The 14,640-nt window shown below is 38.1% G+C and overlaps 1 protein-coding gene across 1 annotated transcript; it reads right to left on the reverse strand.

The window, feature by feature from the left end:
* Window positions 1–968: 968 nt before the first annotated feature.
* Window positions 969–12,511, reverse strand: LOC110925400 (protein indeterminate-domain 6, chloroplastic-like). Its single transcript, XM_022169355.1, has 4 exons — window positions 12,463–12,511; window positions 11,882–12,284; window positions 1,123–2,117; window positions 969–1,024 (listed from the first exon to the last, which is right to left on the reverse strand). The coding sequence occupies exons 1-4, from the start codon at window positions 12,509–12,511 to the stop codon at window positions 969–971; spliced, it is 1,503 nt and encodes a 500-aa protein (XP_022025047.1).
* Between the last annotated feature and the right edge of the window lie 2,129 nt (window positions 12,512–14,640).

A 14,640-nucleotide genomic window follows, 5' to 3' on the forward strand; every position in this document is an offset into this window, starting at 1 on the left:
ATAGGGGGAAGAATTAGGGTTTCAATGGGTTGGGCTTTGGAAGTGTTTAGAAGGGGTTACACCTTGAAACTAGCCCACAAACCCCAACTATATGGGGCTGAATTTTGCTGAATTGGGGTTGCCATATTTCTTTATTTTTTTATTTTTTTAAAACATTATAATGAGTAATTTTGTTAGTTAAGTTGTGTAATAATATGCAACAATGTTTCCCCTAACTTGTAACAAGGTGAAATATGAAATAAAACATGATTTAACTAGGTAAAAAGTGTAATGTACAAGTATGTAACATGTTTGTAAGTGACAAGTATATGTCACATATTAGATGATTAACCGTTGCATAAATAAGCATATTATTAGGGGTTTTTAGGTATCAACAATTTAAGGACAATCATGGACATGCATCGTGAATAAGTATCGTATAAGTATGAATTACAAATAAGGATTCGATGTACAATGAATTCGAACGTAGGAACATGTATGAATATGTAGATGGTGAATTTAAGGAAATACGAATTTTATTTATGATCCAAGTCTCGGATTTTACAATGAGAAGACGACTATAATAATACAAGATTTCCAAAAATAGCATTACAAGGCGAGCTTTCTAATTATGGAAAGTACGTAGAAGCAGGGCGTTACAATTCCGTAGATGCATCTCAAACGATTATTGCAAGTTGTTGTGAGGTTATTAATGTTGTATACGAAAATATGGTGATGGAATTTCCTAAAGAGACATAAATAATATAATAAAACTAACATATTATGGGCTTCAAATAGTCTGACAATACAGAATGTCAGGCACATACACAGGAAATAAGTTCTACAGCGATGCAGAAACCATATAAAAACTAATTAAGAAGACCATTAATATTCAAATTGTTTGAGAGTAACTAAACTGAAATCCAGAAATATCATATATGAAGATGGGGCTAGTGATCCTCCTGTTGCTGCTGTAATAGCCCACATCACTACGGCATGTAACCGTTGTAACTCCGTTGGTCATAATAGCCCGCATCACTACTTCCTGCCACATCATTTAATCCAAGGTTAAGCCTAGATTCTGTCATCTTAAGGGAGTTAAAGAATCAAGCACAATATCACTATCTAATTATGAATTGTTACCTTCCCCAGTTCCACTAATATTGCCCAAATCTCCGTGAACATTCACATATTCAGGATTCACATTTTGTAATGGCTGTTGCAGCTGCTGATATTGCTGAAAGTTGAACGTTTCCATTCCAGCACTATATCCTATGTTTTCACTGAAAGAGCTTGAGGGATCGAAAGTTGAACCACCAACACCATGCTCATAACCGCCTATGCCACTACTGCCAGTGGTAGGATTGAAGATTTCATTTAGTCCAAGGTTATGCCTAGCTTGTGTCAAGTTAAAAGAGCTTGAGGGATCGAAAGTTGAACCGCCAACACCATGCTCATAACCGCCTATGCCACTACTGCCAGTGGTAGGATTGAACATTTCATTTAGTCCAAGGTTATGCCTAGCTGGTGTCAAGTTGAAAGAGCTTGAGGTATCGAAATTCACATTGTGTTGCTGCTGTTGTTGATAATTGAACATATCCATTCCACCACTGTACTCGAATTGTCCACTGCCAACACCGTAACCCTGGTAACCCCCTTGTGGATAACCGCCCGCGTCACCACTCCCAGTCACTGGGTTAAGCATCTCTTGTAGACCAGGGTTATGCATAGCTGGTGTCAAGTTACCAGAAATTGTGGGATCATGCATAAAACCACCATCAAAGAACATACTTCTACCTTCAGTGGCTCCAAAGGCATTCCCACAGCCCCCCTGAATATTCAGATTTTCATGATACCCTTGCTGGTATTGGTTGGATGGAGTTGGGGATATGAAAGGAGAAGGGTAGGTCATGAAGCTGCTAGGGCCTGCCCCAAACTGACATGATTGAGACTGGAAGGGTGTGGTTAAAGGGTAAGAGCTGGATTGGTTTTGGATGAACGAAATCTGAGGACCTATGAGGCTGCTGCGGCTGCTGCTGCTTTCATTGGTATTTGTTTGTGGACGTGACACAGTTCTACCTGCACCCACATTCTCTGCTGCATCACAGTTTTCCGGATGAGCATTGAAGTAACCGGCCCTGCAAAATATATTTCAGGTAGTATAGATATCATTATGGGAGAAATTGATCGTTAAAATGATAATTGATAAACAAAAGTATGGATTTAATTGTCAGGAGAAGATATAAGAGAACAATTTGAACATCAAATGAGAAGGATTCCATATAAACATCATCTAAATTAAGAAAAATAATATATATAAAAAACACACAAAAAAATTTTTTTTTTCAATTTTTTTATTAAAAATCGCTAGTTTTTGTATATAAAAAAAACTTTTTTTTTCAAATTTTTTTTTTTTGTAGTGCACATGTGTAATAATTCACATGTGTAGTACACATCATACACATGTGTACTATTACACATGTGCACTACAAAAAAAAAATTATAAAAAGTTCTTTTTATATAATTTAAATAGCGAAAATTGATATGCAAAAAAAATTGGTATGTTTTTTAGGCTTTTTTAGTTAGTTTTCGAGTTTTCGCGATAACTAGTGGTTTTCATTTGAACATTCCCCTATATATATATGTATATCAAAAAGATATTTGATGTAACTAACGGTTATAAGACTCCAAACCTTTTTAAAGCTCTATAAAATGGACAAATTTGATGCATAATCAGTTAGTGTACTCTTTTAATATTATGAACCACAAAAGAAAACAGTAAATTTGTTTTGGATATCCAAAATTAATTATTAAATACTATAAAAAAGTAGATTAAACTGTGTAGGTCCCTGTTTCGCGGAGGATTACGAACCTAAACCTTGTTATACAAACCTACTAGCGAGTGCGGAATCCAAGCTAGCAAGCAAACCGAGTTAGTAGCAAGTAGAGAAACAAACACACAAAGATTCACCGATTAACACTAGTCGTATTAATGCAAATGAAGGTTCGGTTACAAGCTCAATGTTTACAGAAGTGTTCTATAAACTCTCTAAGTGTGTGAGTGAGTTCTGGGCAGAATGCTCTCTAAGCTTCTATCTCTCGGGTGTGTGAAAATGGCAGAACTTCAGAACTAACTCACACTCAACACATGCATGGGTATATATACCCAGCTCAGCAGGTCTGGATCGAAGGATCTGATAGATGGTCCGAAGGATCATCTATCGATCATAGTTCACACGAAAGATCAGCATGGACCTCGAAGGATCATCCTTCGAGGTCTCATGGTCGAACCATGGTCGAACCATATCTTTCGATCACCTCGAAGGATCAGGTGTATCCTTCGAGGCTATCCTTCGATCAGAACCTCTTTCAACTGTTGTCCAAGTCAAACCGGAGGATGGTTGACTTGGTCAACTTACAACATAAATCAGGACATCGTTTATATCAGACCGAATACAGACAAAGTACAGACACAAGTGCACCAACAAACTCCCCCTTGGCTGTAGCTTTGTCTTTGATCTCTAATCTTTGTCTTGTTCTTCTAAAAGTGTAGACTCGTCTTGAACTTCGACGGTCTTTGGTCTTCAAGTCTTCAAGACTCTGATGTCCTATCATGTCTTCAATGTCGGAGGATCTTCAAAGTCTTCACGTCTTGAAAGTAGAAAGTGTATCAACAAACTACCCGTATCATGTAGGAAGTGTGTTGACAAACTCCCCCTTAACATAAGCTCCCCCTTGAGTTATGCTCGTGAAAAGACTTTATCTTTATGAAGTGAGATCCTTGTGGTGTTGATGATGGCCAGCGGCAACTCGATCATCTTCATTCATTGAGTGCCTTCGTGTCTTCATTCCAAAGCTCGTCAACGACCATGTTCTCCTAGCCTTTAGAATCTGCACATGCAAGAAATCTAAACGCGTAATGAGAACAATTGCTTGGAATATAGTATAAACAAATGACACACGAATGACCATGTCATAATCAAACACCGTCCGACAGTTTGAAAGTTTAATAAAATTTGTCAATTTTAAATTCTAACTTTCAAAACATGCAAATTTCTGACCGTTTATGAAGATTTAGTCAATTCGGTTTTCAGACAGGTTTCAGGTAACGAAGACTTGAGCTCCAACATCGTACGATCGAAAATAAAGCAGAAATAAAATCTTTTTGGCTTTTATAAAGTTTATATTAAAACAAGCCTAAAATCTTTTTGGTATTTTTGAAATTAAAAGACAACAATTTAAGATCCTTTGAGTGTTATCAAACGACATCACCGCTAATGTCGTGCTGATATGCACCAAACGACGAAACTGTTTAAAAGAAATAATAAAAGTTAAACAGTAAATAAATAAATATATACAAACATTCTTTTTGCGAGTTTCGAGGGTAAGAGAATCATATCAGTGTACGGTCATGCCAAAACACTCTTGTTGTTCAGTTAGTTAACATTAAGATAAGCATCCTATAACAATTATCGGTATTGTTGTCCACTTAAGCTCAACTTATCAGATGTAATCATGTTTAGAGGATACGTTAACGTATGATTTATACTTACCGACCGGTGTTCATCCACATCACGACACATTCCCGTATCAAGGTATGCACGAGAGTTCATCTTACCGGTGAGTATACCGATTATCATCTGTTTGACCGTATAAATTGTGAGATACTCACTTATTTTGATTTGAAAACAAGTCCTATGTGATATAATCACTTATTGATGAGGAACTTGATTTTCGTATGCATGAGGGCACAGGTGCAAGTCCGTGAACAGGTCAGTACTTTCGTACAGCAGAGAGACGAACTTGACACCCGGATAAATGTGATATTTTATCACTTATTTGAAATGGACATGTGATTGTTTATCACTTATTGAGGTCGAATGCAGTATGCAATATGTACACGTATGTATAGTATCATGGAAGATCTAGACTTGCGTCCCCGTTATTTTTCGGTAAAAGATACAACCATGATACCCAGATGATAAGCAGCATAAAGACCGAATATCTCAGAACCTCGGCAATCTATCAAACGAAATTTCGGTACTAAGACCATATGCCAATGAATGGTTCCCACCTGGTCTTCAGTCGATTAAGATTTATATCACCCTGCACACTTTAAAATGATTGTGAGCCTACCGATACATCTTATATAGAGCTGCTTATCGTTTTTCATTTAAGGTTTAAAGAGGTTTGGATAGACCACTGATGTACTATCATTTTCTCTTTTGCTCGCCAGGAAACTCATTTTTGATTTTCTATTGTTTTTGTGTTTTTGAAATTTTTCGATGTTTTTGGATTTTCAGATATTTGGATTTACTCCCCCTAAAATCAATAAACTAAGATAAATTTAAAACACAAAGATATTTACAAAAATGATTTTCCGATGTTGGTTTACTCTTGTGCTTGACCTTAATGCCGTTTACCAAAATTAAGTTTTATCCGAAAAGACTTAACAAATTTTGGAAAAATGAGTTGGCAGGTCGGTAAGCGGTGCGGACCTTGACAACATTGATGAGTTTCATATTGAAACAATCACGTGTGAGGTGATATCCGAGATCAACGTGTCAGGTCAAAGAGTGCTGTACGAGATAATAACAATTCACAGAGCAGCTAAAATATCGACAAGTATAGGAGAGATTAAGAATTTAAAGGCGTATCCTGCAACTGTTCCGTGCATTGCAAGGAATCTAAGCACTCTCCCAACTGGATATCCACCCGGTGTGGACTTCAAGGTCGAATTTGCAACTGCTGAGAAGTCTCTTGACAGCAACAAAGTCATAAACCTCCGGGTCCGGCTGGTCTTCCACATTCCACCAGCGAAGGTCTTTGACTTTCTCTTTCAGAAATGGTGTGCGGATGTTCAATCCATGCCAAGGCATCGGCACACATTTCACTTCATTCGTTCCTGAGGACCCGATCAAAACCAGAAAGACCAAATTTTTGGCACGTTCTTCATTTGGTCAAATTTTGCAACTTCATTCAGCCACATTCTCTTTTTCTTTTCTCTCTCTCCATCAAAGGCAACAATTTCTTCTGTCGCCTATCTTGTGCAAGGACATTCCACTATCAACAATCCTAAGACTATCAATAGTTCCTCCTGGAACTTCCTGCACACTCACTCAGAGATTAGTTGGAGAGAGGGACCCAAGCCATTGTGGTCTTGGGTCTTCCATTTTCATCAATGACAATAACTTCTTGTCTTTGATGGTTTGTAAATTGTGATGGTCCCCCTGATTCAGTAACCGATTTAGGTTTCCATGTCTGTTTTGTTTTATCAGTGTCATTCTTTAAAATTTTAACTTCATTACAGTTTGAAGTTTTTGAATTTGTTGATTTTACAGAAACAGATTGTTTTTGAACCACATCGGTTTTAATTGCTTTTTCAATCCTTTTGACCTGTTGGCGTTTCTGCTTCTTCTCCCTTTCTTTTACAAGTCGGGGATCTTGTTTTGTGGAAGTAGATGGCTTACGGTCAGTCTTGTCACGGGGATCATCAACCTTCCCTTTTTGCTTATGAAGGTAAGGGCAATTTCGAATTATATGCCCAATGGTTCCACACTCAAAACATGATCTTCGTTCAACATACCTCGAAGAATCATGTGTTCTCTTAGCTGATGATGTTGAACCTTGTGAACTCGAGGTACTAGGCTTTGAGCTGTTTTGTTCATTCCTTTTCAAAACAGTAGCTTTCTTGACAAAATCTAAGTTAGATTTATTTTCAAACGTTTCAATTTTGTCCGTTCCCGTCGATTTCACAAAGTTAACATTTTTCTTCTTCTTTTGATTCGGCTTCTTCTGGACTTGAGCCGGTGCTTTACCTTTGGGTTTGGTGTGATTTTGCTGTGTTGGCACTGTTGGCAATTTCTTGTTGCCAAATTGCTTTCGAACTTCAGCCTTTGGGATTGGAGGACACTGTGTAACTGTAACATGTGGTCCTTTCTTCCCCAAAAACTTACTTGTCGAATTTTCAAAGACTTTATCGATTAAGGATTGATTAACGTTCTTAATAGGAAAATCTTTGTCTGAGTAAATTTTATCATCACCAACCAAAGTGTACAGCAAGGTCACACTCTCCGACTCCTTCTCAGACGAGGACTCAGTTGCAACAGTCTTAGCGGGTGTGACAGGGGGATCACATAGAATGTGATTCTCAAGAGGTATGTCCTCATTTTTGACTACCGCATCAGACTTTGCTGGAGCAGCATCATCAGATTCATCATCTGAAGAATCAGCATCCTCAACCTCAACTGGAGGATCCTGTTTCTGTTCAGCAGTTACAGATGTATCTGCTGACACATCCGAATCTGAGGATACTTCTTTCTGGTATCCGAGTCCTGCTGCAAACTCCTTCACATCAAGAGGAACAGATGGTTCGAAGAACACTCTATCCTCCTCATCAGGCATGGCATCATAATTGTGTCTGACTGGTGGTGGACATTTTTTGTATCCTATGCATGTGACATCCCGTTTTTCTTTCTGAACGTCAATGATGTGATCCAACACGTAGCTAGAGCTCAAATAGCTGTCTAGCTTGAGTTGGATTGCCTCACTTTCCGTTTTTACACAGACCATTTCTTTTTGCATTGCCTCAAGACGTGAGATGTACAAATTAATGTCCGTTTGTTTTCTGGAAACCATTTTAGTCAATTCAGTTTTGTCTTTCTTTAATGTCTCAATCATTGACTTAAATTCCTTTTCATGGTTTTCATAAAACATATTGGCTTCTGTGCATTTTGAAAGATCCACAGTCAACTTCTGATTGTGGATGAATGTCACATCATATTTTTCTTGCAAAGCCTCGTGTTTGCTTTGCAATGCACACCACTCAGCATTCAAGGAATCATGTTTGTCTTGCAAGTCAAACAAACTAGCTTGTAAAGCATCATGTTTGGCTTGCAACTCAGACATGTTTGCCTCAAACTCAGCACATTTAGCCTGCAAGCTATCACAGTTATCACAGTTTACAGCAATGGGTTCATCGACACATACCTGACTTGAAGAACTGTCGACATTAGCCATAAAGGCTGAATGGAGAGAAGACGAAGTACAAGCAGCTTGATCCATCAGAACAGATCTTCTTTGAGTTTCTGCTGCAGCTTCTTCCAAAAGTTCATCAATATCAGCATCAACTGAGACACCAGATGTCTCACCCATATTCTCATCGCCTGACCCAGATGAATCTTCATCAACACTTCTGCTGTACCCAGAAGAGTCTTCATCTTCAGACGATTCACCACCACTGGCGGAAGATTCTCCACCACTGGTGTTAACTACATCCTTCACAACTTGAGCAAAGCAAGCTGTACCATTAGGACCATCACCACCAAACTGGATTGACCAGTCGCAACCTTCATCCATCTGAACTACAAGTGCCCGGTTGGCTTGATTGTTGACAGGCACTAATGTACGTTCATTATTTCTGTTCTGGTTCTGCTGGTTGCCCTGGTTTCTGAAGGGGTTCTGGTTTCCATGCTGTGCTGGCTTTGCACATTCCCGTTTAAAGTGACCCCGTTCACCACAGTTGAAGCACCTTACTGCTTGTTTATCGAACCCATACTTGGTGTCTCGCTTACTTTCCAAGCTGGTTCTGCCAGTACTTTCCATCCAATCCTTTGCTCTTCTCACAGCACTAGCAAAGGCCCACTTGATATCCATCAAGTCCATCTCTTCTTTATCTATCTGCCGATAGTCTTCCTGTGTCAGATTAATGTTACCAATCTGACCTTCTATCAACCCACAGTACGCGCTCACTATAGTGTTAAGTAGCTCCATGTGTTCCTTGGCTACTTCTACACTGACTTTGGAGAAGCTTGAAGTGTCGAGCTGTACTGTACTTGGCTTTGATTGTTGACCAGCAGATGATGTTCCTCCATAACATGCACGTTGTTGTTGAGCAGGAGGAGGTGGAGGTGGTTGGATTGGATTTCCAAATATGTCTGTGGTGGGAGGTGGCTTAACAGGAACTTGTATTGGATTGCCAAAACAATCTGTACTTGTGACAAACGCCGTTTGAATTGGAGCATGTGAACCAGTTCTTGCAGACGAAGAGCTGGAAGTTCCATAATACACTTCTGGATTCTGTGGCAATGGAACTCTCTTCGCCTTCAATGTTTCCTCCTGATCCTTGTTTTCCAAAAGCTGCACGAAGTCGTTAAAAGTTGTAGTTCTCAACGCTCCGTTATACTTAAGGATTTCCAAGAAACTACTCCATTGAGGAGGTAAGGCATCAGCAAACTTCTTCACCACCTCTGCTTGAGTTGTTGTAACTCCAAAATTGTTCAACTCAGTAAGCAGGTGATAGAAACGACTTGTCATGTCTCCCAGAGACTCCTTATCCATGCAAGCGAAGCTGTCAAATTCTTTCTTGAGTAGGTCATGACGCAGCTGACGTGTTGCTTCATTCCCTACTCCTCTTGTTTTCAACCCGTCCCACAACTTCTTAGTTGTCTTGAAGCTGACAAACTGGTGATAAATATCCTTGCTCAAAGCCTGGGTGAGAATGGCGTATGCTTTCTTTTCCAGATCATACGTTTTCTTTTTATCTTCGGGAAGATCAGCAAATGACGCAGTCTCTGAAGCAGCAACCTCTATGGCTTGATCGAAATCTGTGGTGAAACGTATCCACAGTTCCGTATTTTGACCAAGAACATATGTTTTAAACCTCTCAGCCCATCCTGGATATTCATTCAAACTCATCAGTTTTGGGGGTCGATTCAAACTTCCTGTTTCGCTTTCGCTTAATAAGATACTTTGTACACTCGGAGTTTGACCCGTTACTAATGCCCATTGATTTGATGGTAAAGCATTTGCTTGTGAAGATGTAGATACTGGAGATTCGGCCCATGATGGTGATAGACTTGTACACGTGTACTTTCCACTATCAGGAGCCGGTGTACCCCACCATGAAGGAGTAACTCCTGAACTTGTATATTTACCACTGTCTGGGGCAGGATTCCACCAACTCGGATTCATCTTTGACAAGAAAAATAAATTCTAAGTGAATAATCCGAGAGATCACACAGCCGAACGATCCTGTTCGAAAGATCTGAAATCACAGAAACTTGTTAACAATAAACAGACCACAATCGAAAGATCAACTACTGTTCGAAGGATCAACAGTACTCGAAGGATTACTGTTGAGTCTTGAACAATAATTTCGAAAGATTCAAGAACTCGAAGGATTCCCTTTTGAAAGATCCTTATCTTTCGAGTCAATCCCTATCTTTCGGACACTTATCTTTCGAATAGCTAACTTCCGAAGGATCACACTTGTTCGAATGATCAACAGTGTTCGAAGGATCACTGTTGACTTTCGAGCACTGGCTTCGAAAGACTCAAAATCTCGAAAGATTCACACTTGAAAGGTCCTTATCTTTCGAGATAAAACAACTATCTTTCGAAAAGATTCCCTGATCGAAAGATATATTTCGAACTTCGAGGGACTACTCGAAAGATGTTTATCTATCGAGCTGTCACTGATCGAAGGATGGTCTTTCGATGTCGAAGGATATCTTTCGAAGTCGAAGGATATCTTTCGAATGTGCACTGACACACTGACACAGATGTGACGGGTTGGTGAAAAGGTGATGGGTAGGTAAGTCAACTTTCGGCAGAATGGTATGGCAGGCTGACAACTTTCCCACCAACCAAGATTTTCAAAGGTAATTTACCCAAAAAGGAAAACTTAACCCAGAAACCGGTGACCGGAACCTTAACCGGAATATTTGCCGGAATTCACCAAATCACTCAAAAACAAGTTTTCAAGTTACCCAACCCACTTTAAAACACTCCCGGTTAGTTTAGACACGTTTTTACTCAAAGAATGTGCAGGAAAACAAGTAAAAACAGGTGCAAAACCAAGTGTTTCAACACACCAAAACTTGTAAAAACCCGGTTTTAAACAAGGTTAAGAGCCTTAGCTCTGATACCACTTGTAGGTCCCTGTTTCGCGGAGGATTACGAACCTAAACCTTGTTATACAAACCTACTAGCGAGTGCGGAATCCAAGCTAGCAAGCAAACCGAGTTAGTAGCAAGTAGAGAAACAAACACACAAAGATTCACCGATTAACACTAGTCGTATTAATGCAAATGAAGGTTCGGTTACAAGCTCAATGTTTACAGAAGTGTTCTATAAACTCTCTAAGTGTGTGAGTGAGTTCTGGGCAGAATGCTCTCTAAGCTTCTATCTCTCGGGTGTGTGAAAATGGCAGAACTTCAGAACTAACTCACACTCAACACATGCATGGGTATATATACCCAGCTCAGCAGGTCTGGATCGAAGGATCTGATAGATGGTCCGAAGGATCATCTATCGATCATAGTTCACACGAAAGATCAGCATGGACCTCGAAGGATCATCCTTCGAGGTCTCATGGTCGAACCATGGTCGAACCATATCTTTCGATCACCTCGAAGGATCAGGTGTATCCTTCGAGGCTATCCTTCGATCAGAACCTCTTTCAACTGTTGTCCAAGTCAAACCGGAGGATGGTTGACTTGGTCAACTTACAACATAAATCAGGACATCGTTTATATCAGACCGAATACAGACAAAGTACAGACACAAGTGCACCAACAAACTGATTGAAAACATTGATGTGGCTGTTTTCAACAAAAAAAAAAATTGGAAATATATATCCCGCAGACTACTACTGGGAGAATCACGACGCGTTCTTCTCAGATACAAGTATCCCAAAGCAACCAAAATAAAAACAAAATGTTAATTAGAAGTAATCTTTTTAATGGACACAAAATGACAAAATTTATAATTCAAATCTGACAATTTATGAATTATATAAGTTTTCAAAGTTGGCTGATTCGCCAAAAAAAAAATGCAATCTACCATTTTTTACATTGTAAACTCTATACTGTAAAATGTTATGATGTTGATAAATTTTTACCTTGAGGACCGAGAACCACCATGACGAAGGTTATTTTTCCCAGCACATATTCTAACATGTGCTTTAAGGTCGGCATGAACACTGTATGCCTTGGAGCAGGTGACACACTTGTAATTTTTATCAGTACTATGTTTTCGTAAATAATGTTTCTTAAGACCACCAAAGTCTCCAATGGCATGAGAACGGTTGTGGTGGACACATGTTGGCTCGGGGCATAGATACTTCTTTCTGGGCACTGGATCATTTGGTGCCCTTGTCTTGAGGGTGAAAGGAAGATTGTGAGCTCGTTGGTGAAGTGATAAATTTTGCTTTCTCGGAAACCCTTGAAGGCATACATCACAAGTAAACCTGTTTGAATCAAGTAAAGTGGTGGGAGATACTTCTTCAAAAATTATGTTTGGATCTGTCATCGTTAAAACAATTTAAAATTTACAAAATTGAAAATAATTATTTATGTAAAAAATAAACAAGGAAATTTCAGAAAGATAAATTTGTAAATAAATAGTAAATTGAAGAACTTGCATGAGGCTAGCTAGCTTATGTATGATTATTTTGCTGGTTGGGAGCAAAACTACGATTACCTTGACTGTTTGTCTTAAGCTCCATATTACTTGATGATCCTGAGGCCATATTGAGTCTTCTTCTATATAGAGTGCTCTAGTATACCTTCTTGATGTTAGATTTTCTAAAGATATATAACACATGAATATATGCAGGTTTTAGAAATATATATAGGCAACAAACATGTTATATGCCATCACATTAAGATAAAAACGTGGCAATAAAACATTCTCTTTTTCTCTGAATTTCTCCTCTTATTCTTACTTTCGGCTTATGTTTGCATCTCATGTGGGATCCACATGGATCATGTGAACTCTCACAAATTTTGATCATGCTTCCCCCACCTGACTATTACATTTTAAATTTACTCAAGAGAAAAATTATATATTAATTGGTCAACACTTGTAAACAGATATATTCTAAATTTGGTTATATTATATAGAAAATACTAATACTACAAATGTTTAATACAAAAGTTAAATTGTGATATTTATTAAATATTTACATTGTAATATGCAAAGAGAAATATAAAATGAAAATATACAGAGTTAACTGAACGTAACGGTGATCTTTATCACAACTTGAATCAAGTTTCTCTATGACCTGATTAAATAGAGATAGTTGACCGTGAAGTTAATTGATTGAAACGGAGAGAAGGGATCAGTACTTGAATCGTGTTTCTATACCACCACAATTACATTAGAGGAATGGATCACCAACTAATAATTGCGTTTCTAAAATAAAGATGATGATGAACACTCGTTGCTACTTTAGTTTTGTATTCACTCTAGTTTTGTTTTCACTTTTTGGGAATATGATGGTTCTTCATGTTTATTGAAACGACATTTAATAACATAACCTCTACTTTCTATCATAAGCCTTATACGATTGGTACTCCCTTAATTAGTTTAAAACTTGTCAACGCAAAACGATACAAGCAACAATACATCGAACATATTGTATTGCGTTGTTTTTAGTTTATCACGTCTTACGACATTTATCGAGTTAACAACATAATGTAACATTGGCAGAGATGATGTTTGATTGGATTGTATTATTTTGGAAAGATTTGAATGATGTTATCACTTTTGTTACTTCACTATGATTGGTTTCTATTTTAGTACTTTGGTAAAATGCTCCTTAATGTCACATCTAGGTAATATAATTCGTCCATTAAGTTCTCAGCTATTTACATTTCGTTTTGCAGATCACTGTACTGACTGTAGTCAATTTGTTGACGTTATGATTTTGCTTCTTGTTTACCGAGTATTTGTTGAATCCTATAGAGGAGTATTTGGTGAATCATATAGAGTATTATATGTTTACCCTTTATCACCATTTCAAAATGGTTTATGGTTAGCACATGGGTATTTGCTCTGTTCTTGTTCATTCCTTCAGGTTTTTATTGGCAAAAGATTTCTGATGATTGGAATAAGTGTTTAGTGTAGTAGTAATCAAGTGGTATTGAGGTTCTTCCTAAAAAGAGTTGTGAATCATGGTTAGAGGAGGAACTACACCTGGCATTATTCTTAAAAGTGTAGTGTTATAGTAGAGATATTGTTTTCATTACACATATTTATTTATCATTTTGATCTTGGTATGTATTCTGCCAGCTTTTCTGTATAACACTGTTTTGTGACTTTAAAGTAATGTTGCTAAATGGTCTTTCTTTGTATGACTGGTGTATCGCATATCATGGCGGTCATCTTTGCGATTTTATTTGGTGGGAAGGTTAGAACTTATTTAGAACTTTTTTCTTGATTTAAAATTTGTATATAGATATTTATTAGTGCTGATTTTAGTTTCAGTTTTGGTGGTATAATATTATCTATTATATCCTAAGTATCATTATTAGAAAGTTAGTTATTAGTTAGGAGGCACACCAACCGAAGGGGTGTGTCCTGTGTAAGTCCCTGGAATTCAATCACAGATCGATGTGAAACAACCAAACGAACACAACGTTGTGCGGAATCCATAGACGTATTAGCTAGCAGTAAATAAGCACCAGTTTAATTTCACTTGGATAGAGTAATAGTACAGTGATCAAGAGAGAACAGTTACAGAACAGATTGGGTTAATTGGGTTCATTAAGGGACACGCAAGTCGCGGGTCTCGGGTTCAATTCGGAGTAGCAGGTTGTGAGTCAAGAGTAGAATTGTTCGAGGGGTAAAAGAGTCAGTTATGGTTGTTTTAGACGT

Source organism: Helianthus annuus, chromosome 17, assembly GCF_002127325.2.
Source record: "Helianthus annuus cultivar XRQ/B chromosome 17, HanXRQr2.0-SUNRISE, whole genome shotgun sequence".
Taxonomy (NCBI): domain Eukaryota; kingdom Viridiplantae; phylum Streptophyta; class Magnoliopsida; order Asterales; family Asteraceae; genus Helianthus; species Helianthus annuus.